This window comes from Ictalurus punctatus, chromosome 9, assembly GCF_001660625.3.
Source record: "Ictalurus punctatus breed USDA103 chromosome 9, Coco_2.0, whole genome shotgun sequence".
Lineage (NCBI taxonomy): Eukaryota > Metazoa > Chordata > Actinopteri > Siluriformes > Ictaluridae > Ictalurus > Ictalurus punctatus.
This window is the reverse complement of record NC_030424.2, coordinates 10,915,604-10,940,279: the sequence shown is the minus strand read 5'-3', so window position 1 is coordinate 10,940,279 and position 24,676 is coordinate 10,915,604. Positions and strand designations below refer to the sequence as shown.

At 37.6% G+C, this 24,676-nt stretch overlaps 1 protein-coding gene across 3 annotated transcripts in view; it reads left to right on the top strand.

Moving 5' to 3' along the window:
* Positions 1 to 24,676, top strand: part of LOC108270250 (disintegrin and metalloproteinase domain-containing protein 12) — a 171,953-nt gene that overhangs the window by 74,065 nt on the left and 73,212 nt on the right. For 2 of the 3 annotated variants that reach the window (XM_017476732.3, XM_017476733.3), the window contains exons 4-5: positions 15,396 to 15,468; positions 21,704 to 21,780. In XM_017476732.3, coding sequence (XP_017332221.1) covers positions 15,396 to 15,468; positions 21,704 to 21,780 — 150 coding nt within the window. Of the gene's footprint in view, positions 1 to 15,395; positions 15,469 to 20,399; positions 20,461 to 21,703; positions 21,781 to 24,676 lie in introns of all 3 variants that reach the window. The other variant, XM_053682469.1, reaches the window with a different exon arrangement.

Here is a 24,676-nt window from a genome sequence, read left to right as displayed (position 1 = left end):
ACTTTCATAATTTAAACTGCAGCATTACCTTTTTTTTCCCCCAGTGTCAAAATGACTCATTAAATGATCCATTCTAAATAAGTCATTCTAATCTCCTTTCAGAGAGAATACTCTGCTCTGATTGGTCAGACATTCCAGTCTGTTGTGCTTGGTCTACCGCTGTCAGCGTGTTTCAAAAAGGAAATGCCCACTAACATAACGAGTTTCAGCTCCGTGTGTTCCCGAGCAGCCGATGAAAACTATGGGTGGGGCTTTTTGTTACAAACCTATGTAGGTTAGCACAGGAAGTAAGTCTGGAGTCACTAACGACTTGTTTCAGCTGTTCAGAATCGCTTCCTTCTGTTGGGAGTCAATAACTCTGTTTGTCGTGTTCTTTGATTTTTGATACTTTGCAGACTTTTACATTCACAAACAGCTCTATAACACAAAACATGAAAGGTAATGTCTGAAAAACCATAATAGGTGCACTGTAACAAAGCTATCAAACTGGATAGCAGGCACAACAACTGCATTACTACATCCGTCTCTTGTCTTGTTTGTTTTGTGTTGAATGGGTCACACGACTCTGGTATGTATGAATAAAATACTGAAGTTTACTTTAATATGTAAATATGGGAGGAGTCATGTAGGATGACGAAGTAATTTGCTCCTAGAATGGATGTGCAATGTGAGCATTAAAGACACAAGTTATGTTGTTCCTGAATCGGTATTCCCGACTCTTCTTTAGCGTCCTCTGTCTTAATGAATGATAAAAGGAATACATGACAGACTCCGTCACATGACTTAAAATACCTCATCGTTTTTGAATATCTCCCTTTTCTTAGTCCACACTGCAACGCGAAAACAGCCTTTTCAAATTTCTTGCTAGTCAAAATCACAGTCTCAGTGTGGACAAGGGGCCAAAACATAGAGAATTTATCCAGATTAATGTACACATAGCCTGATATAAAATACTCTAATTGTAATCTTACAATCCCTCCTATTTATGTGGCCCTTGGATCATATACCATGACTATCTACTGTACTTGAAAAAATACAAATGAAACAAAAAGGATTTATTGTTATTTATTTATTGTTCACTTTGAGGAGTTATATTTAGGGCATAACGTTATTCCTACTAGTGTGTATTTTTAAGTTTGAACTAAGTTAACTTATAACTTAAGCCTAGGTTAAAATGTCACCTGGTGCAACTGGTAATATTTAGTAGTTCGTAAACTTGACTGCAATGGCCATTTACGTTCAGACTAGGCTACAATAGACCTTATGTTCTACTGGTACAACTGATTTCAATGACAAATTCATCCTGGACCCAAACCTCCAAATCAAGATGAAATAAATGGAAGTATGACCTTTTTTTTCTGCCAAACTCCCATCAGGTTATTAAAGTGATGTCTGTGAAAATAGGTGTGCACAATGTTAGAACAAAATGAACCATTTCAACTGTTCTGAATGTTGATTATCCAAGCATTTTCAAATGTCTTTGCACTTTTGCTGCAGGCCTGTCCCTCAGTGACAGAATACGTCTAGACTGAGAAAGAATTTCCAGTATTGTTAGTGTGTTCCAGACTTCTCCTGACAACCACCCATGAAGTCTGTGATTTAGTTATGTAAGAGGAAGCAGACTGGATCAATTTTTACCACTTAGCCACACACACGCGCACACACACACCTCCACATTTGTCTTACTTAACCAACCAAAAGTAAACCCTTTGACTCATTTATTTTTGTTTGTTTTTAAATAAAATCTTAAAGAAAAGAAAAAAAAACTGTATATGTACCCACATGGTGAGACTCCCTTCTAGAAGATACGACCATATCACAACAATATTATCAGTACTGCTTTGGCTCCCAGTAAAATCTCGCATTAACTATAAAATACTTTTATTAGCCTATAAAGCACTAAACGGTCTCGCACCACAATATCTAAGCGACCTTTTGGTTTTATATGATCTGCCACGCCTACTTAGATCAAAAGATACAGACTATTTGACGGTACCTCGAATAGTGAAGGCTACAGCAGGGGGAAGAGCCTCCGCTTATAGAGCCCCACAGTTATGGAACAGTCTTCCTATTAGTGTTCGGGACTCAGACAGTCTCAGTGTTTAAATCTAGGCTTAAAACGTATTTGTTTACTCAAGCCTACCCTGACTAGATTCTGTTCTACTACTTCGCAGTCATAATAATCTTTTTTCTCACTCTCTCCTTTCACCGAGCCCCACACGAATTTATGGAGATACTAGAGATCCAGATCCTTTCTGCCTCTGGATGGAGCTCAAATCTTCTCTAATTCCAGACTGCTGGGACTACGGCTGCTCCTAAGGCCATACAGACTTCATATAAATCCATAATGAACTTTTTCACACTATCTGTTGTTACCCAGATGAGGATGGGTTCCCTTCTGAGTCGGGTTCCTCTCAAGGTTTCTTCCTCTTAAAACATCTTAGGGAGTTTTTCCTTGCCACCGTCGCCACTCAGTGGCATACTCAGTTGGGATAAATCCACACCTTTAATATCTGTATACCATGTTGATATTTCTGTAAAGCTGCTTTGAGACAATGTCTATTGTAAAAAGCACTATACAAATAAAATTGAATTGAATTGAATTGAATAGTGCCAAAATGTATTTTCCTGATTTCAAATGAAGGCATGTGTCCATTTTCTTCCAGGAGATTTTTGTGGATATGCAATATTTATTTCATTATACTCGAAATATAAACCGAGCGGCCATAAAGCCACGTGCCTAATATTGTGTAGGTCCCCCTTGTGCTGCCAAAACAGCTGTGACCCATTGAGGCATGGACTCCACAATATCTCTGAAGGTGTGCTGTGGTATCTGGCACCTGATGTGTAGCAGCAGATCTTTTTTGTCCTGCAAATTGTGAGGTGGGGCCTCCATGGATCCTGGACTTGTTTGTCCAGCACATCCCACAGATGCTCAATCATATTGAGATCTGGGGAATGTGTTGCACAAGTCAACACCTTGAACTCTTTGTCATATTCCTCAAACCATTCCTGAACAATTGTTTCAGTGTGGCAGGCTGCGTTATCCTGCTGAAAGAAGTCACTGCCATTAGGGAATACTGTTGAAATGAACGGGTGTACTTGGTCTGCAACAATGTTTAAGTAGGTGGTACGTGTCAAAGTAACACCCACATGAATGCCAGGACCCAAGGTTTCACCCAACGCACACGGACTTGGCTGTCTATGTGATGTAAAAGAAAATGTGATTCGTCAGATCAGGCCACCTTCTTCCATTGCTTCCAGTGCTCTGTATGATCGGACCAGATGGGCTAGCCTTCACTCCCCATGCGCACAATTGAGCCTTGGGCACCCATGACCCTTTCGCCGGTTCATAGATTGTCTTTCTTTGGACCACTTTTGCTAGGTACTAACCACTGTTGGGAACACCCCAAAAGACCTGCCATTTTTGTAGATATTCTGATCGGTAATCAAGGAGATAATCAGTGTCATTTACTTCACCTGTCAGTGCTTTTAAAGTTATGGCTTATTCGTGTATAGGCCGTTTCACCCAACTGCTAAATACATCTGCATTAATGAATCTGAAAAAAAAAAAAACAGACCACAGTCACTTCATGATGTAGAGTTTTATGGTTGAGCAACCAATTTGGCAAAGTTGTCAGTTAGCTATTCTAGGTAGACAATGGGTTTTCATACAAACAGAGTGTTCTGACTGTTTTAGCAATTATGGTGGGAATCTGTTCTTCTATTGTATGGGAAACTTCCAGAGCAGAAAAAAACCCAGAAGTTTCCAAGGTACCACATTTACATTTTTTTTTTTATTATTGAATATTTCAGAAATACCAGGATTTGATGGTTTTGATACAGGCTTTGACGACGAGGCTAAATAAAATCTACCTACCAAAACAAATACAAAAGCATGTCGATTGTTATTGCATTGTAGTTATTGGATATGTGAATGCCAGTGCAAAATGTTTTCCTCACCCCATGGCATTTGCATCTCTAATTTTTCTCCTCCCACAAAATTTACAATCCCATAATGCCGTGTGATGTGACATCAGTTCCCAAGGCCTTCCTACTCCTCTGTGATCATATTACTTATTTTTACACTTGCATTGTGATAACACGAACAGAGGCTTTTGTGTATTACAACTCAAGACTTTCGCTCAGGCTCAGTGAAAACTTTCATTTGTTTAATCTAACCTTTTATACACACACAGAGGCAGAGTATGTTTATACGGTGATAATTATTCTTCACACTCCAGAGCTGTTTGAGCAGAGACCATCTGTCTATTCCCACTGGCTTTATCACGCTCTGTTTCATGAGCACTATATTGTCCATGACTCGATATACTATGATTTTATCAACTCGTGGTCGAGCTCGGTGCTGTTTCTTTCATTTTCCTTGATATGATATCCAGCAGATGAATCGGGTTTACATTTCTATCATACCATATTCCATAATATTGTAATATTAATATCAAATAAATATATCAAATTAAAGAAATGTTTTACAGTGTATAACTTAGGTTTCTATTATATATATATATATATATATAATTGCATAGCATATGACACTTTTGTATATCTGTTTTTTTTTTTTCCAGCCATTTAAGCATTTCTGTGACTCTACTGTATTTAAACATCACCTATTCTTAAAACAAATCTTATCATGGTTGGGTTTTGCGTGGTGAGGTGGCATTCCCACCTCATCTGCGTTTGTGTTGAGAGAAGTCACAGCAGTTTGGGATTTTAGATTTGGGAGCCGTGTCACAATAGCTGCTCTGAGAGCACATCTGAGCCTTTCAGGAAGTGCTTTTGAAGAGGCCTTAAAACAACATGCTGCTCTTCCTTCACCAGCCCCATCTAATGGAGAAGAATGGGAATCAGACCACTAGAGATATTATTACTGAAGCCTAATTAAATTAAACTGAAGATCATTCTTTCTACCCTGTGAATGATCACGGAAGGAGGAGTTCAAGTAAACAAGGGAATTTAGCTGGTCTAAGGCTTAGATCAAAATGTGGCTTTGCTGTTGGGAATGCAATTACATATTTACATGACTTAGTTTGTTTAAGGATTCGTTTTATGTGTCTGAACTTAATTACGGTTTGGCTGGAGTGAAATCTCTACTGTTAGGACATGATGAATGCCTCAGTGCAAAAACAAGAAAGTTTGATTATTACAAAAATTTTAATTAACACATATCGTGAAATGACAACCAAGTGGCAGTTCAAGGGTAGACAAATCATTACTCCATTAACTTGCTCACTAGGCAAGTAAAAACTCCTGTCCTTGACCTGTCCTCTGTTTTGGTTGCCAGTTACCAAAATGTCTAGTCAAAAAAGGCATAGCTATTGTACTGTAATAACTTATGGAAAGATACTGCATCCATCCAACCATACATCCATCCATTTTCCATACCATTTATTCTACACAGGGTTGCGAGGGAGCCAATCCCAGGGAACAAGAAGCGGGACACCCTGGACAGGGTGCCAAAACATTGCTGGGCACAATCACACACACATTTACAAGCTACATCAGCCTACAACACATGTTTTTGTACTGGAGGAGGAAACTAGAGTACCAGGGGGAAACCCCTGAAGCACGTGGAGAACATGAAAACTTCACGTAAACACATGGAGGTGGTATTTGAACCAGCAATCCCCAAAGGTGCGAGGCAAATGTGCTAACCACTAACCCATGTTGGGTTTGTTAAAAGGTCAGAAAGTTAAATGACTTAAATTAAAAAGTCAGGGAACAAAGTCACTCCTGTTATTCGAAGTCATGTGGACAGCCATGCTGGGTCTGACTGTCCTACCACATGTTGGTGGGATCTATGGAGGCTTAATCACAAGAAAAGAGGTGAAGATGTGGTACGCCTCACTTAACAAACCATCATGGAGGCCACCCAATTCACAGAAGATGTGGTCCCACTGGGACTCTATGGCCTGCAGCTGGCACTGAAACCCTAAGACCAAAAAAGACTAGAGTGGACATATATGTAATTAACATGCACTAGTAGGCACATTATGACTCTTCATGGCCACTACCACAAATACGCCTGTAACCATATTCAAGTGAATATATGAATTAAGTCATGTCAGCTGCTTGACTAATGAATTTCTCAAGTATGAGGATTAATATATTCACTAACGTTTAGCTTACATTTCTGCTGGCTTTGTAAAATAAAATATTTCAATTATGATTATGATCTTATCAATATCACTTTTGTCTTTTAATAACATTTGATTTCTTGTCAGTAAAAATGACTAAATTTCCACTACAATTATGTAAACATGAATGATTTTGTATCACTGAATCAGCTTTTGTTTGTATTTGTTCCAAAAAAATAAAATAATGTTGGCTGAAAAAAAAATTAAAAATTAAAAAGTCAGAAAGTCATTGGCCAAAGATTTGGCAATTAGCTCTGGTGACTAGAATAACCATGAGGCAACTGTATGTTGTGCTAGGAGAAGTCTTATATTGTAGCTTTGAGGTGAACTTTATTTTGCTCACTTTTGTCAGTGTTCTCAGGGGTTGTATGGTCTAATTCAGAGGTTCTTAACCTGTTGTAACTAAAGACCCCCCAAGCCTCCCCTATCATGTGGTGTGTGTGTGTATTTATTTTATATATATATATATATATATATATATATATATATATATATATATATATATATATATATATATATATATATAGTATCTCACAAAAGTGAGTACACCCCTCACATTTTTGTAACTTTTTGATTATAACTTTTCATGTGACAACACTGAAGAAATGACACTTTGCTACAATGTAAAGTAGTGAGTGTACAGCTTGTATAACAGTGTAAATTTGCTGTCCCCTCAAAATAACTCAACACACACCCATTAATGTCTAAACCACTGGCAACAAAAGTGAGTACACCTTTAAGTGAAAATGTCCAAATTGGGCCCAGAGTGTCAATATTTTGTGTGGCCACCATTATTTTCTAGCACTGTCTTAACCCTCTTGGGCATGGAGTTCACCAGAGCTTCACAGCTTACCACTGGAGTCCTCTTCCACTCCTCCATGACGACATCAGGAAGCTGGTGGATGTTAGAGACCTTGTGCTCCTCCACCTTCCGTTTGAGGATGCCCCACAGATGCTCAATAGGGTTTAGTCCATCACCTTCACCCTCAGCTACTTTAGCAAGGCAGTGTTCATCTTGGAGGTGTGTTTGGGGTCGTAATCATGCCGGAATACTGCCCTGCGGCCCAGTCTCCGAAGGGAGGGGATCATGCTCTGCTTCAGTTTGTCACAGTACATGTTGGTATTCATGGTTCCCTCAATGAACTGTAGCTCCCCTGTGCCGGCAGCACTAATGCAGTCCCAGACCATGACACTGTCACCACCATGCTTGACTGTTGGCAAGACACACTTGTCTTTGTACTCCTCACCTGGTTGCAGCCAAACAGCTTGACACCATCTGAACCAAATAAGTTTATCTTGGTATCATCAGACCACAGGACATGGTTCCAGTAATCCATGTCCTTAGTCTGTTTGTTTTCAGCAAACTGTTTGCGGGCTTTCTTGTGCATCATCTTTAGAAGAGGCCTCCTTCTGGGTTGACAGCCATGCAGACCAATTTGAAGCATTGTGCGGCGTATGGTCTGAGCACTGACAGGCTGACCCCCCACCCCTTCAACCTCTGCAGCAATGCTGGCAGCACTCATACATCTATTTCCCAAAGACAACCTCTGGATATGACGCTGAGCATGTGCACTCAACTTCCATGGTCAACCATGGCGAGGCCTGTTCTGAGTGGAACCTGTCCTGTTAAATCACTGAATGGTCTTGGCCACCGTGCTGCAGCTCAGTGTCAGGGTCTTGGCAATCTTCTTATAGCCGAGGCCATCTTTATGTAGAGCAACAATACTTTTTTTCAGATCCTCAGAGAGTTCTCTGCCATGAGGTGCCATGTTGAAGTTCCATTGACCAGTATGAGGGAGTGTGAGAGCGATGACACCAAATTTAACACACCTGCTCCCCATTCACACCTGAGACCTTGTAACACTAACAAGTCACATGACACCGGGGAGGGAAAATGGCTAATTGTGCGCAATTTGGACATTTTCACTTAGAGGTGTACTCACTTTTGTTGCCAGCGGTTTAGACATTAACGGTTGTGTGTTGAGTTATTTTGAGGGGACAGCAAATTTACACTGTTATACAAGCTGTACACTCACTACTTTACATTGTAGCAAAGTGTCATTTCTTCAGTGTTGTCACATGAAAAGATATAATTGAATATTTACAAAAATGTGAGGGGTGTACTCACTTTTGTGAGATACTGTATATATATATATATATATATATATATATATATATATATATATATATATATATATATATATATATATATATATATTAGCATATATATTAGTATGTAATAATCTATAATCTGTTTTTGATAGATAGATAGCTTTTTTCTTGCTTTTGTTTTTTGTACTTTTTTAATTACTTTTCAGAACTTTTATTATTTAAAAAAAATAACTTTTATGACTTTTATAAAACTATAAAAACGGACAGGTATGGAACATGAATGATCAAAAATGTTTCTAAACACTATAACTACTTTGAACAAGAGAACTAGGCTGTAATAACGGACTATTTTACATGTAAAACATGTTGCATTACATTCGTGTTACATTCTAAAAAACATTTGCATGAGAATGATGTAAATTTGGACGAATTGCGCGTCTCGTTATCCATGACATTGTTAAACCTCCGTCTCTGAGCTCCTCACTGAACAGAGCTATCACAGATAGAGGTGTGAGTGCAGCGGGAAAGCAAGACCTCGCACTTGCAGGACAGTACTGGCCACATTTGGAAAGTTACTAAGTTTGTCCAAAAAGTCACTAGATTTGTCACTAGTCGCTTTTTTGGCAAAAAAAAAAAAAGTCGCTAAAGGGGTCTGAAAAGTTGCTAAGTTGGCAACACTGGTCTGCACTGACAGCTAGATAAAAGGCAGACTAAGCTCCTCCTCTCCCCAGCAAAAAATAAAATACAGATGGAGAGGGAATGCAGGGTTTTTCCATTCATGCAAATTCTGTTTGGAAATTAATAAAATACACAGAGTACCCAAATGATGCCAAACAATTTGCGCCCCCCTTCCGATCTCTCTGTGCCCCCTCAGGGGGGGAACACTGGTCTAAATGACTAATACATTAACTAATTGCCACTGTGGGGAGTTTTAGGCCAGGAGGTGTAAATTAACAACAAAGATGATGATAACAAAAGCAGCTAAAAGTAACTTAGCTGTTAGTCTGAAAATATTTCACACAAGATGAAATAAATTCTACAGACAACTGAACCAGACTCCACTGGAAAAGGTTTTATTTTTTCTTTTAATTTGCTGTCGCTTTAATGGGTAATTAACACTTTGCTATCACTTGGCATGAATTGCACGAGCCTGCATGAGGCTAGAGTGGATCGTGGTGAAAAAAACCTCCCTGATGCTGCTGTAGACATTAAGATTTAACGGATTTCTATGCCATGCTGCACGCTCAGTTACTCAATGATTTCAGCTGATGATTTCATGGTACACTTAAATATTATAACATTATTATTTCACATATTTATTGCACGGATTTATTTGCTTTCATTAGTCCTCATTTATCAATCTTTGAGTAAAGTTGTATGTAAATGTTTGCGTAAGCCAATCCAAATTAATACAGGGTTACAGGGTTTTCATGAATACCAATTTTTTTTGTGTAAATGCTCCTACGAACGATTTCCGTGTTAACAATCCGTTGACAAATGGTCCATTGTTAGCAGTGTAGCCTAAAAAACAAGCATTGAAGCTGGAAATGCCATTTGTATGGCTGTTAACTGAAGTTCTTTGCTGCATAAATAAAACAGTCTGTAAAATTTTGTGATGTCCTGAATCTTTGAAAATGCTGAAAATTAATTTGCTATTGCTTTAATGGGTAACTAACACTTTGATATCACTTTGCATGAATTGCAGAGGTCTGCACAAGACTGCATGAGGCTGGAGTGGATCATGGTGAAAAAAAGCTCCCTGATGATGCTGTAGATATTAAGATTTAAGGGATTTTTTTTAAACAAAAGTTAATTTGTAGTCATGCAAACCTGTTCCTCATTCAATAAAATAAAAAACACCTGTGCATGGTAAATAATCCACCTAGTAAAAATAGTCAGTCAGATGTGTCTATCCAGTGTGTTTAGAGCAGCAGGTGGAGGGATTTAGAATGAGTAGCACTCGATATAATTACAGCATGGAGATGCTTTACACCACTGGGAAGTGTGTTCTGTTTAAACATAGCTACATACCAAATGAAAGCATTTTGTTTTGAAAAGTCAGTAAGGAGGGTGCACAGTGGCTTAGTGGTTAGCTTAGTGGTTAGCACGTTCGCGTCACACCTCCAGGGTTGGGGGTTCGATTCCCACAGTGGCCCTGTGTGTGCGGAGTTTGCATGTTCTCCCTGTGCTGTGGGGGTTTCCTCCCCCCAGTCTAAAGACATGCATGGTAGGCTGATTGGCATGTCCAAAGTGTCTGTAGTGTGTGATTGTGCCCTGTGATAGATTGGCACCCTGTCCAGGGTGTAGCCTACCTTGTACCTGATGCTCCCTGATATAGGCTCCAGGTTTCCCTGTGACCCTGAAGAGGATAAGCAGTATAGAAGATGGATGGATGGAAGTCAATAAGGATTGTTGAACCTAGTTGTCTGTTAGTCAAGACATGAAATCTGCTTTTCATGGTACCCAAGCTACTGAGTTGTCCATGTCTGTAGTTACGTCACCGATACACCAATAAAGCATATCTGAAGAAAAAACAAAAGCCGTGCAGTTTTGCAAACTGCTTGTGTCTGCAGCAAAAACAACAATTTGAAATTCATGATGTCTATGTCTATGGCGTGCATTGAATATAGGCCAAGATCTACAAAGTTTCAATTATTTATGTTTATTTAGGACACTTTCGCTGCAGTATTATTTGCACAGAATGACAAGAATTGGGACACAGTGTTTCCTGAGCACAGGAATAAACAAGCAGCATGGAACTCGAACAGAGATTAGCACAAGTATATTTACACACACATGCATGCACACACCGTGCATATTTGCCTTACCGTCATTATGAGGACCTTCAATTGACATAATTATTCATTTAGCTAACTAATGTTATGCCTACAGCTAAATCTAAGCGAAACCTTAACCTTGTTGGTTCTTTAAATAAAATCAGCAGTTTGTGTAAATTTTTTTTTTTTTTTTAAAGCAGTGTGTGTGTGTGTGTGTGTGTCTGTGTGTCTGTGTGTCTGTGCATCAGAGGTAGCAGCAACTCACTTAGCTCTAGAGAATATGTATAAGTGTTTTATGTTTGGTAATGCTGATGAATATGATGAAATCATAATGTAATCACCTCAGCAGTATTAGCAGGTGGCCCTACTGGGATTGTCTGTATTTGTGTGTGTGTGTGTGTGTGTGTGTGTGTGTGTGTGTGTGTGTGTGAGTGTGTGAGTGTGTGAGTGAGTGAGCGAGAGAGAGAGAGCGCGTGTGGTGCTCTAGTTTCATTTTACCGCAGAACTGTTTAGTTACTTTATAATGCAATCCAGAGTCATTAAACTCAGGGCAGAGGTGCACCACCACCTGTAGTGAGTATGTAGCGCTACAGCCCTGCTCCGCATTTTTTGATTCCAATCTATTTGCTTTTTAATTAACTTCATTAATTGTAATTTTTAAATTGTATTGCTTCGTTAATTTCACTAGATATGATTTCACTAAATATTAGATTCGCCACATATTAGTGTGATTTTTATGCCTTCTACAGCACTTCTCTTTTTTTCTTTTTTTTTGTGAAATTTTCAATCTTGACCTAAATACTGTGGCCATCAGGTTTAAATCCATGGTTTAATACTATTAAAAAATATATTTAAAAAAGAATGCAACATGTATAAAACCAATGAAAAGCTCACAAGTGTAAAAGCTCTTAGATGTGCTTTGTAAAGTGTTTAGACAATTCAGAACTCTTTTGGAACAATGTACTCTGGTTAAATGAAACAAAAATACATCTCTTTGGCAGTAATTCAGCTCATCATGTTTGGAGACAGGGTATCATGATTAGGACTGATTTTCAGCAAAAGGTAAAGAGGCATTACACGTCATCATTCATGGCCAATCTAATGTTTTGAATCCCATTGATAATTTATGGAGGATTTTGAAATTTCGAGTCCATTAGAGAGACCCTCGCACCCTCGCAACCTTGGAAAGATGAAGATGAATTGCCAAGAGGACTGGACCGAAATTGAACCACTATGCTACAAAAAGCAAATTACTTCTTACCTTAGACATCTCGAAACTGTATTTGCCAACAACAGCTCTGCAACAATATACTAATGTTGGTTAGTTGTGGTGTCCAAACAAACATACCATTTGTTTATGCTTATTAATAATGTATATGTAAATTTGAAGTGGATATACGCACTGGAAGTATATTAAATAACAAAATCTAAGGTGCCAGTATATGTATTTCCCATGAATCTAGACAAAACAGCCCATAGCACCCATTCACAAGCTTTTTGGTGGATGACCTACAGTTATGTGAAAAAATAAGTACACCCTATAGAAATTGTTGGCTTTTTTGACATTTGAACAAGCAAATATTTGATCCTTTTTGAAACAGTATCTATTAATAAATTTTATATACTTGAACAAAACCACAAACAAAAATATCAATAGATGTGTCCACCAGTCTCTGACATCAACTTGCTGGAATTTTTTTGACGACTCAAAAATTGACCATGCAATATTCTTTCAGTTGTGAGATGTTAGAGGGTTTTCTTGCATGTACTGCCCGTTTCAAATCCCCCCCCCAACATACCAATGGGATTCAAATCTGGGCTTTGATTAGGCCATTCCATAACCCTCCATTTCTACTTTTTGAGCCTTGGTGGATTTGCTTGTGTGCTTAGGATCATTATACTGTTGAAAGTTCTACTGTCGGTTCAACTTCAACTTTCGGACAGATGGCCTCACATTATCTTCAAGCACTCTTTGATATGATGCAGAATTCATAGTTGAATCAATGAATGCAAGCTGTTCAGTCTCTGAGGCAGCGAAGCAACCCCAAACCATAACATTTACACCACCATGCTTCACAGTGGGTATGAGGTGCTTCTCCTGAAAAGCTGTCTTTGATCTGCACCAATCATGTCTGCAGTTACCATGGACCAAATAACTCTATCTTTGATTCGTCTGTCCAGAGTGCATTATTCCAAAAGGATTGGTATTTGCCTATAGTCTTGGCAAACTGTAGTCTTGCAAAAGCTTTTTCCTGGCATGCCTCCCATGCACGTTGTCATACATACAGTTTCTCACGTTACTGCAGTTACATAGTAAAGGTTTTGCTACAGTCATGTGAAAAAATAAGTACACCCCACGCAATTTATTTATTTTTACATATTTGGACAAGCAAGCATTTATTCATCTTTGAAACAGTGCCTATTAATATAGTTGATATACTTGAGCTTTTTCAGTCATTTATTCAACAGAAATATCAATAGATTTGATATTCTTCTGTTGAAAAAATAAATACACCCTTGGCCTCAAAAGCTAGTATTGCCCCCTTTAGCAGAAATAATTTTTTGTAGGTGTTTTGCATAATTGTCCACCAGTCTCTGACATCAGCTTGCTGGAATTTTTGACCACCCTTCCATGCAATATTCTTTCAGATGTTTGAGGGTTTTCTTGCATGTTGAATAAACGAATACAAGCTGTACACTCCCTGGGGCAGTGAAGCAATCCAAAACCCTAACATTTCCACCACCCTGTTTCACAGTTTTTATAAGGTGCTTTTCATGAAAAACTGTCTTATGTTTGCTCTTACAATGGAATGATGTATTTCAAATACTTTGGAGATCTTTTTAAATCCCTTGTCAGAGTCATAAGCAAACCATAAAAAGTCTTACAGATCTAAATCTTTGCATGATGACACCACACGCCTCAGTAACAAAGGGAACACCAGGCACTAGACGTGAGAGTTTTAAAAAAGACAGGTTCCACCTGCACTCCCTAAGCAGGTTCTAATCACTGGGACCCAATCTTGAACACCTGATTCAAATTTTATGGATTTGAAGGTATAATAAATGTAGGCGTGTACTTACTTTTTCCATGTGACTGATCTGTTTTAAATAATGAAAATATTGACAAAATTATGACAAAATGCCGATTTGTGTCATTTTAGTGGGTCAACTTTCAATATTTATTCAACTGTCTCAACATTAATATGCACTGTTTCAAAAAGGATCAAATGTTTGCTTGTCCAAATATGTCAAAAAAGCCAACAATTTCCATGGGGTGTACTTATTTTTTTTTTATATATGACTGTAGGTAGAGTCATGATTGTGCCATATTTTTCCCACTTTTTAATAATGGATTTAATTGTAGTCAAGGGCATATCCAAAGATTGGGGTTTTATTTATCACGAAACCCTGATTAAGCCATTTCCAGAACTTTGTCCCAGATTTGTTTTGATAGCTCCTTGATCTTCAAGATGTTTGTTTAGGTATGTCCTACCAACCTCTGGGGTCTTTTAGAAACAGGTGAGATCGTGTGACATTTTAATTGCACACAGATGCACTACATTCAACTAATTATGTGACTTCTGATGGGAACTGGTTGCACCAGTACTAATTTGTGGGTTTCACAGCAACAGGGGTAAATATTTTTGCAATCACACCTTTAAAAATTTTTTAACTGGTAAATAATTTTCCAAAATATATTGATGCTTCCCCCACCTTATTGTTATGGGATACATTGTGTAGATTCATGATATGTAATATATCAATTAAGTCCATTTCAGTTACACTGTATCACTACAAAATGTGGGAAAGTACAAGGGCATGAATACTTATGAAAGACACTGCATCTTTCTTTGTAAAATTATATACATGCACATTTTCCCCCTGTTTTCTCACAGCATGTCAAAATAGCAGGCATTAACGTGAGCCAGAAAAACAATGCTTTTAAAAATGCATCAGGTAATATTAGTCATTTTTTTTCAAGTTAACCTCTCTAATGGTTAAGTAGGTATGTCAAATGTTTGAATTTGAATTCCAGCCCGTGTTCACAAAGCTCCGCCCCCAGGATCTACAATGGCATGTAGAGTAAAGGGTCTATAAAATGACCAATGGGGGGCTCATCCAAACATAAACAAGCATTCTGGACCAGAAGTCAGTTTTCCAAATTGGTTTTCTCAGCCACATAGTAATTTTGTTTTCAGCCACATAGTAATTTTGTCCTGCGGTTATGTCTTAAGCCATTATTTTTATTGTCATGTTGTACATATTTTGCAGGTTATTTGTACAAGCAAGAAAAAAAAACCATCGATTATTGCACCTTTAATGTTTGTCTGCTCTTTGTGCTCTTTTGCAGGGGTCTCTTTAGCAGCAATTACAGTGAAACCCACTATAGAGAGGATGGACAAACAGTCACTCATAACTCTATGGTAAGGGTCTTCACAGTCATTACTACTATTACAATGGAATGTGTATATAGTGATTATACAGAAGATTATATGGAATATTTTCAACGTATAATATTTCCCACTTATATTTCCTGTATGAGAAAGCACCATGCATATCATGTGGAGGAAATTCTAATGAGTTTTTAGGGTTTTACATTTTGTAGACTGTTAATGCTTGAGCAAAGAATTTAATATCATTCTATGATTATACAAAAATAGAAGTTAATAAAGAGGGATGAGATGATTGACAGTTCCATTTAGGAAAGCTCCAAAAGCTATTTGACCATCATTCCTTCTTCTCTTCTTGTTAATATAGTCTGAGCTCTTAGGACATAATGGAAATATTTTTAACTCTGCTTGCCAGTCACTGTCCAGAATTGGTGCCCTACTGCTCTCTGATAGACACTTGTTCTCCAAAGACATGGCTCCTGTGCTGACACATTTGTCAGGCCTCGTTTGGGTCAGCGGGATCTTACAGAGTTACATAATTAAGCAACAGTTGACAAGCTTGACAACATGTTGTCTTCTTCCTTCCCCTATCAAATGTGCCATCTGCATTTTCTCATCAAAAACAGAATATGTATGGCCTTTTGTCCACAAAGCACTGACAGCAGGGCTTTTGGTGTTATAATTAAAATAGCAGTTTGGAAATTGATGTAACAAGATTTGCACTGCATTTTATTTTATTTTATTTTACTTTAAACCATAATTTGTATAAGTGCAGTGAGCATAAGACTAACTAAGCTAAAACTCTAAAGATAGATTTCTGATTCAGACATGACATTTATTTTAAATACAAGTTACACAAGGAAGTTTAATTTCGTCTTGTGTTCTGAGTTTCAAGTGTTAAGTGCATTTTATCATAAGTACCAATTAGGTTAGTGGTATTTTTTGTGTGTTTCCCCCGTCATTTTACCTTGGCTGAATATTTGTTGCAAGTTGCGGTTCTTTTGTCCTGTCCAGAAAGCTTGCAAAAATGGGGCTTAAAATGATCGGTTGTATAATCAGCTGTAATTACAGTATCACAGAGATACTAATTAAAAAACTCCATTTATTGACGAATTATATATTGATGGCTATATGTCCTGCAGAACTACATGTATCCATCAGTATGCCCTAATGCTCAGAATGCCCAGTCTATCTGGAAATTAGAACAGAATGAAAGAAAGATGATTGGGTTATTAATACATGCCCTGCAGTACTAGTGATTATTTTAGAACACCGTTACTTGAGTCACCTTCAGATATTTTCAGTCCTGGACATGAGTGACTTCAGTAGCAATGTGTGTGTGTCTGTGTGTGCATCTGGGTCTGGGCCTGGTACTGTGCCAGGTATAATTAAGTGATTTTTGTCTTCTCTGTAAACCAGTGCAACAGACACTCTTCTTGCTGCCAAAGTCAGTCTTCAGGAAGCTGCTGCATTAAATCCTGCAGTACTTCAGATGCCATGCAGGCCCATCCGTTAAGCACACTGACCAGCTGGCCAAACGTAATAAGTATTGTTCTGTCGTATTGCTAAACCTTGAGTTTCTGACAAGTCAATAAAATAGATCATGAACTTTCAATCAAATTCAAACTTTGAAATAATGAATCACAATTAATTACAATTCAAATAATCACTCAGTATGTTTACATGGGCAATAATAATCCGATATTAACCAATTAAGACGATACTCTGATTAAGAAACTAGCATGTAAACAGCGATTATTAATTACAGTAATCCATCTAAAGTCATACTCGAAGTAAACACAAATGGAATTGAGACGTGGAGTATTCCTGTTTTAGTCGAAGTGCATTATAGATATGTACACACCTTAATCACATTATTAACGTCATGTGGGAGTTTTCAGCACATTTTGTGACAGGACACGTACACACACGTCAGTGCTCAACCGTTTGACAGCAAACAAGAGAGCATGGCTGCATCCGAAACCACGTATTTACCTACTATATAGTAGACAAAATACACGTATCCCAGCTACAATATAGTAGGAAAGTATGTGACGCAGCCCACGACTTCAAGCAGTTAAAGCTTTAGTGAAATTAAAAATAAAAACACCTACAACTGTACACGGTACCATAACAAGGACGAACTGTATGTCGATATGTGAAATTCTGGAGGGAACGTCGGACGGCGTGGCGTGGGGACGTAATGACGTGTGCCATTAATCAATCTATGTTCTATAACATGTACAACAGGAACATGAAAGGAGTATTCTAAAAGGGACTCATGTAAACAAATTAATCAGGATATTGTCTTATTCAGAATAAGGTCAATAATTAGATTATTTCTGTCCATGTAAACGTAGTCAATGTGTACCCAAAATCTAATCAGATAGTACCTTGACTTTCTGTTTTCATGTATACAGTTTTATTTTTTTAAAGAAGCTTTTTTAAGGTAAAAATGAAAAGGAATGACCATGATGAAACTAACTTTTTCCCCCATAATATATTGAAAAGGTTTTTTTTTTTATTTAAATTTTTTTTTTTACTCTTTGTCTTTAGGCTATATGTGGTTCTCTCTGCTCTCTCTGTCCTCATGCAGTGCTGCATAGTGATGTCATGTCAGGTTTTTTTTTACCATCCTTATACACAGTACAGTAGACTAATTACAATGACATTGTATTCTGAAATGTTAAACTTGTTAAAGAAGTGGACTGCACAAGGTAATAAAGGAGTAATTCAAGTTTGTTTAGCACAGTTGCTTAATCAGGCTACTACACTATATGGCCAAATATATGTGGACACATGACCATATATGCTTTAGTCTGTCTTTCTGTTATGATAACCTCCATTCTTCTGGGAAGGCATTTCACTATATTTTGGATTGTGGCTGTGTGGATTTGTGCTCATTCAGCCACAAGAGCATTAGTGAGGTCAGACACTTTAAGTGAAGAGGCCTGGGGTGCAGACAGTGTTCCTATTCATCCTAAAAGGTGTTCAGTTGGGTTGAGGTCAGGGATCTGTGCAGACCACTGGAGTTCTTTCACAAACCATGTGTTATTGGACCTCGCTTTGTTCTCAGGGGCATTGGCATGCAGGAGAATTGTATCGCTACAGCATACAAAAACATTCTATACAATTATGTGCTTCCAGTTTGGAACAGAACCACATATGGGTGTGATGGTCAGGTTTCCACAAATTTTAGGCCATATAGTGTTCCCCTAGAGCTAGTTTTTGCTGACAAATGTAGATTGCTAGCTAATGTTATGCAAATAATTGATAATGTTAGCTAGGTGGAATACAGGCTTGGGTGACACAGATGTCCTTGGATGTTTGGTGTTGGTGACCTGCTGCAATGCTATTGCATTAGAAAAGATTTCAACATTCTCAGTCAGTGTGAGCAAAGATTCGTAAAAGCTTTGGGCTAGACGCTTTGGTTTGTTTTAAACTAAACAATTACAACATGAAGCGAAGGAGTCTCTGACATTTTGCTGCTGCACCACCGCTTTCATCTGCTCACACAATTATTTTTAAAAAATTACAAAATTAAAGGAGTTAGCTATGATGCATACACAGGAAACATTATCAGTATTCAGACTTTGGTACACATGTGCTTAATTCCGCTTACCTAATTTCTCCAACGTTGCCATATTTTTAAAGAGTTTTAGAAGATTTGGAGATTTTTTAAAAAATATCTAATGGTAAATTAATAGAGTGACAGAAATAGTTCTAGTCGTGATAATGACAATAATGTGCTATCTTCAGACATATGTCTTAATTTAAATAAAATCATTGCTCAGGTTTTTTTTTTCTTCAGTTTTTCACATGCTAAATTGGAAGTGCTCACCACTGAGATTTAGTAGCAACAGCGCCACATGCCTGAAGCTTAGGGAGGCTGAACCACACTGTGGCTGCTCTGCATCCTAAATGTGGATGATCCATGCAATTATTTATTGGGTCATTCCATCTCAAGTGGTTCATCAAGTGGTCCAATGCAGGATGCTCGACTGTTTTTAATTTTCCAATTTTTTTTAAGTGATTACCTCTATGTATTGGCATTGCAAAATCACCAGGTGCTTTTATTGACTGTATTTTACTGGTTTTAACTACGTCAGCTATAGATAGCGCTGTGGTGTTGTTTCTCCTGTGATAAAAGCAGTAAGTGACTTCTGAGCTGTAGTCATTTACTGCTTCTATGTCTAAGAACAAGAATCTGCAAAATATTTATGCTGTATATGTACCTTGTAATGTGCTCTAGAGATCAGTTTTTATTCCAAGGAGCTAGGACCATCCTGAGCGGAGGTACTGAGGTTTCTGTAAAGGGCTGTATAACCAACAGTTGCTGTGTGCTATGACACAAAGATGGACACTGTAGTAAAAAAAAAATAATAAAAAACTGGTGGTTTTGCAATTCCAAAACATAGAGGTAATCACTCAAGATTTAAAAAAAAAATTTTTTTTATTAAAAACAGTCAAGCAACTAACTCTGCATTTATTGGATCTCCTGAGGTGGAATGGCCCTATTTCATAAAGTCATATGTGCATATTTAATATTGCTATGATATTCCATAGATGTAAGAGTATTTACATTGCTCAGGATATTCATTGTTGAGTTAAATATTGTGGTTACAACAAAATGTCGGACAGTGGCACTGGACATATGCTGGCCTTAAACTGGACATGGTTATAGACATGGCTCTATTATAGACAAACTCCATTCAGTGCACCCAGATGTCCAGTACCTCTTAAGTCCTGAGGTCTGAATATCAATGTCTGCAATTGTGGCATTGACTCCTTATTAGTTCTGCTTAACTCAATAGTTAAGTATAGTTAATATTATATATATATATATATATATATATATATATATATATATATATATATATATATATATATGTGTGTGTGTGTGTGTGTGTGTGTGTGTGTGTGTGTGTGTGTGTGTGTATGTAATATTGTACTGTTGTCCAAAGGTCTTTGGGTCCAGTCCCTGAGGCAGCAAAGCAACATTTCTACCACCATGCTTCACAATTGGTATGAGGTGCTTCTCCTGAAAAGCTGTCTTTGCTCTGTGCCAAACATGTCTGCTGTTACTGTGGCCAAACAACTATCTTTGATTCGTCGGTTCAGAGCACATTACTCCAGAAGGCCTGGTCTTTGCCTATATGCTCTTTCACAAACTGTAGACTTGCTTTAATGTTCTTTTTAGACAGCAAAGGCTTTTTCCTAGCACGCCTCCCATGCAGGTCAAATTTGTGCAGTCCTTTCTGATTGTAGAAGCATGTACTTTGACACCAACGGTTGCAAGACCTACTAGCAGATCCTGTGATGAAATCTTGCTGACTACTTTCTGCATCAGATAGTCTGCTCTTGGGCTGAATTTGCTGGGACATTTGAAATCTGCGCAATTTGTAGATGATTTTCCTTACAGAGAAATGATTGCTTCAAATAATTTGGAGATCTTTTTAAATCCCTCGGCAGACCCATAGGCATCAACAACCTTTTTACTGAAGGCCTTACAGAACTTGTTAGATCTTGGCATGATGACACCACACACCTCAATAACAAAGGGAACACCAGACACTAGATATGAGAGGGGTGAATAACACAGGTTCCACCTGCATATGGGCACTGTTTCAAAGAAAAGGTTTGCTTGTCCAAATATATATATATATATATAAAATAAAAAAAGTTTTAAAAAAGAAATTCCATGGGGTGTACTTATTTTTTTCACACGACTGTATATATGCTAATGTAAAGTATGCAGTTAAGTTTGGGCCAATTGGCACCCAGTAAAGATTTAGCAATTTGCCTTAGATCCATCCAGTAGCTGGGACATGACACACTTCACTGCTTACATCTCGTGCTTTCAGATGTGTTAGCCACACATGATTAGCATTCAGCTATAGCTGCTAGCTTGAAAAGATATGGTAGCACCCAGGATTCAGCAGTCAGAGATGTGCACTGGCCTTTTCTCTCCCACATCAATCAGCTTTAGCAAGATTAGAACAGCAAGATCTATTCTAATAGTAATCAGCAGTGACTAAATTACTTGCAAAATTTGCTTGATTTACAGTACTTAAATAAGATTCATGAACCAACATTTTGCCATAGTTCAGTCTATTGTATGTTCATCCAGTACAGTGTTTTTATTAATAAGAATGTCTGAGGTGACACGAGATGCAGTCATTTCCTGGCTAAATTGGTGAATCCTCATTAGCAATTAGCTAAGGTTTATTTGACTTTTTTTTGGGGGGGGGGTGTGTGTTTTCCCCAGGTGAACTGCTATTATCACGGCGAAGTTGAAGGACACACGAATTCAGAGGTCAGCCTCAGCACTTGCTCCGGTCTCAGGTATGAAAACCTCATCCACCACTTCAGAGTGCTAATTTTCAGCTATTTACCAATGTGTATGCTGCTGTGAGAAAAGCTATTCTGAACCTGCAACCATTAAACCTTTATTTTTTATGTTTACTGGCTCACATTTTGTCTTCTATAGTCATTTTGTCTCTCACCCGGAAAGGTGAATTTTGTGCCCATAAACCTGACAGAATGAATTAAGCCATCGATAAAGTCAGTAGCATTATCCTCTGCTTAATCACTCGTGCTGGAAGTGCACATTGTGATGAGAAGTATTTAACATGTCATGAAAACTTTCGACGATGCAGTAAAGTGTAATTACCAAGGGACATTTGGTTGTTGTAAATTTGCCATAAAAGGCTGACCGGCTGAAAAAAAGTAAACATTAAATACAAGCCTCAAGAGTTATTTGGTGACAAAGCTCGCTCTCCAAGGACATTTCTCTGTTATTAGACAAAGCTTTTTTATGAAAGCTCACCAGGTCCAAAACCGCCCGAGTCTGAAATCTCCATGAAGACGGATGCGAAGGCCACACTTCATACACTGTGTTCTGATGAGGTTTAAGGCTGGCAGAACACTTGTGGTTCAGGTTTTAGTGGTTGCAGTCATTTTCTGTGGTGTGAAGGCCATCCATGAAACTTTAACCTCTAAAAGACAGTACTTAATAATAAAGAAACATATTGTTCAAATATTTCCACTAAAACCCAGAAAATTCATAGATATCTTAGGTCAATAAATGTAAACGCTGGACTTTGTAAAGCACGTTTTCCAAGTTTAAAGATTATGGTCCAAGATAAAAATTAAGGACTTGCACAAAATGTTCGATTTGATGAATGATCCAGTTTCTGTTCCCGACTTGCACCCAGAGTTCCCGGGGATTGGCTTCCCCTGCTACCCTGAACAGGAGAAAGCAGTTACTGAAGATGAAGGAAGTGAATGTATTAGAGAACAATTTTGTTGAAATAGCATTTTACTAGGCAAATGCGCTACATAAGTCTAATAAAGGACAGATTTTTTTTAAATGTATCTTTTCATTTATTATGATATTATTTAAAATAATTGAATATAGGAAAAACATATAATCATTGATATGGTAAAGATTTCTGCAAGAAGGCATTTATTTAACATTTATAGAAGAAGTCTTTGAAGGATATGTCAGCACCAAATTTAACACACTTGCTCCCCATTCACACCTGAGACCTTGTAACACTAACAAGTCACATGACACCGGGGAAGGAAAATGGCTAATTGGGCCCAATTTGAACATTTTCACTTAGAGGTATACTCGCTTTTGTTGCCAGCGGTTTAGACATTAATGGCTGTGTGTTGAGTTATTTTGAGGGGACAGCAAATTTCCACTGTTATACAAGCTGTACACTCACTACATTACATTGTAGCAAAGTGTCATTTCTTCAGTGTTGTCACATGAGAAGATATAATCAAATATTTACAAAAATGTGAGGGGTGTTCTCACTTTTGTGAGATACTGTATAAATGATTGTACATAGCAATTGTATTTCATTGATAAACTAAAAATTGTAATCATTAGCAAATTGCTGTGGTATAAGTGAAATAAAACACTTAAAACACTTTTGCTGTTATAGGAAAATAATCAAGGAGCGGAGTGGTGGGATGCGACCAGAAACAAAGTGCACACCTTTGTCATGTTTTATTCCTTACACAATTAAGCCCACACTCTTTAAAAAAAAAAAAAAAAAAAAAAAAAAAAAAAGGGATTTGTTAAGTTCCATTATGTATTTCCTCTGGGGGAACACTTGAGGATCTCTTCACATTTAGGAAGCTAAGGATCCTTCAAGAACCCAAAAGGAGAACCAGATTCTTGCCTTTTGGAACATGTCTACGGCATCTAGATACATTGTTTATGTAAATCTTTACATCCCTAACTCCTTAGTGTGTGGAAAGCATTTCTAGTGTCTTCTATGCACAGTAGAGTAGCAACCTTCTAAAATGTTGTGTTCACATACATAGCAAAACTTTAATTATGAACATTTCAGCTTTCTGTGTTTCTTCACACTAAATGAGTTCAGCATATACAGCATTACATTGATCACTTATGCATAGCCTTTTTAACATTCCTTTCTGTTGGCCACATTTTTCTACTCGTTAGTTTGCTGATTCATGGGTATTGAAATGGATTTGTCTGTGATCTTTGTTAAAAATGCTTACGCAAACGTTGTGGAACTCTAAATGTTTTGCCCTGTTTAAGCTTCCCAGATGAGTAATGGGGTGTGGGGATACTGGGAAGGACAGCAATATGAAACTCACCACAATTCTTTCCACATCCACCCACATGTTCCAACAGAGAAGAAAAAGACTAATTGTTCAATGGTCTGTTTGCCGGTTAGCCAATATATTTGGTGTGCCTCTGTGCTGGAAATTTCTGCTTTCAATTTCCACATGAAATATTATCCATATATTTGCATGGATAGTATTTGAACTGAGTTGATGAGTGATCTCATTTTGTTCTTCTGCCATGTCAACCATCTTTGCAGAATGTACATGGACAGACTCATCAATCCCAGTTAAAGGTGATATAATGTTACAGTTTAATAAGTAGCTGAAATCTCTTAAAACACTGAATGTTATGGCATATATTTTATAAGCAAGTTTATGGCTTTTTAAATGTGCAGTGCGGTTTAAATGTCCCAGGAGGTGAATTCCAATCACAAATAAAAATGATATATAAGTGGCAAAAATAGCAGTAATGTTAAATGTCAGAAACCCTCAGATTCCATCATCCTCAGTACTTTTTCATTGCTGCTTCCTCATATATATATATATATATATATATATATATATATATATATATATATATATATATATATATATATATATATATATATATATAATATATGAATGTATGAATGTT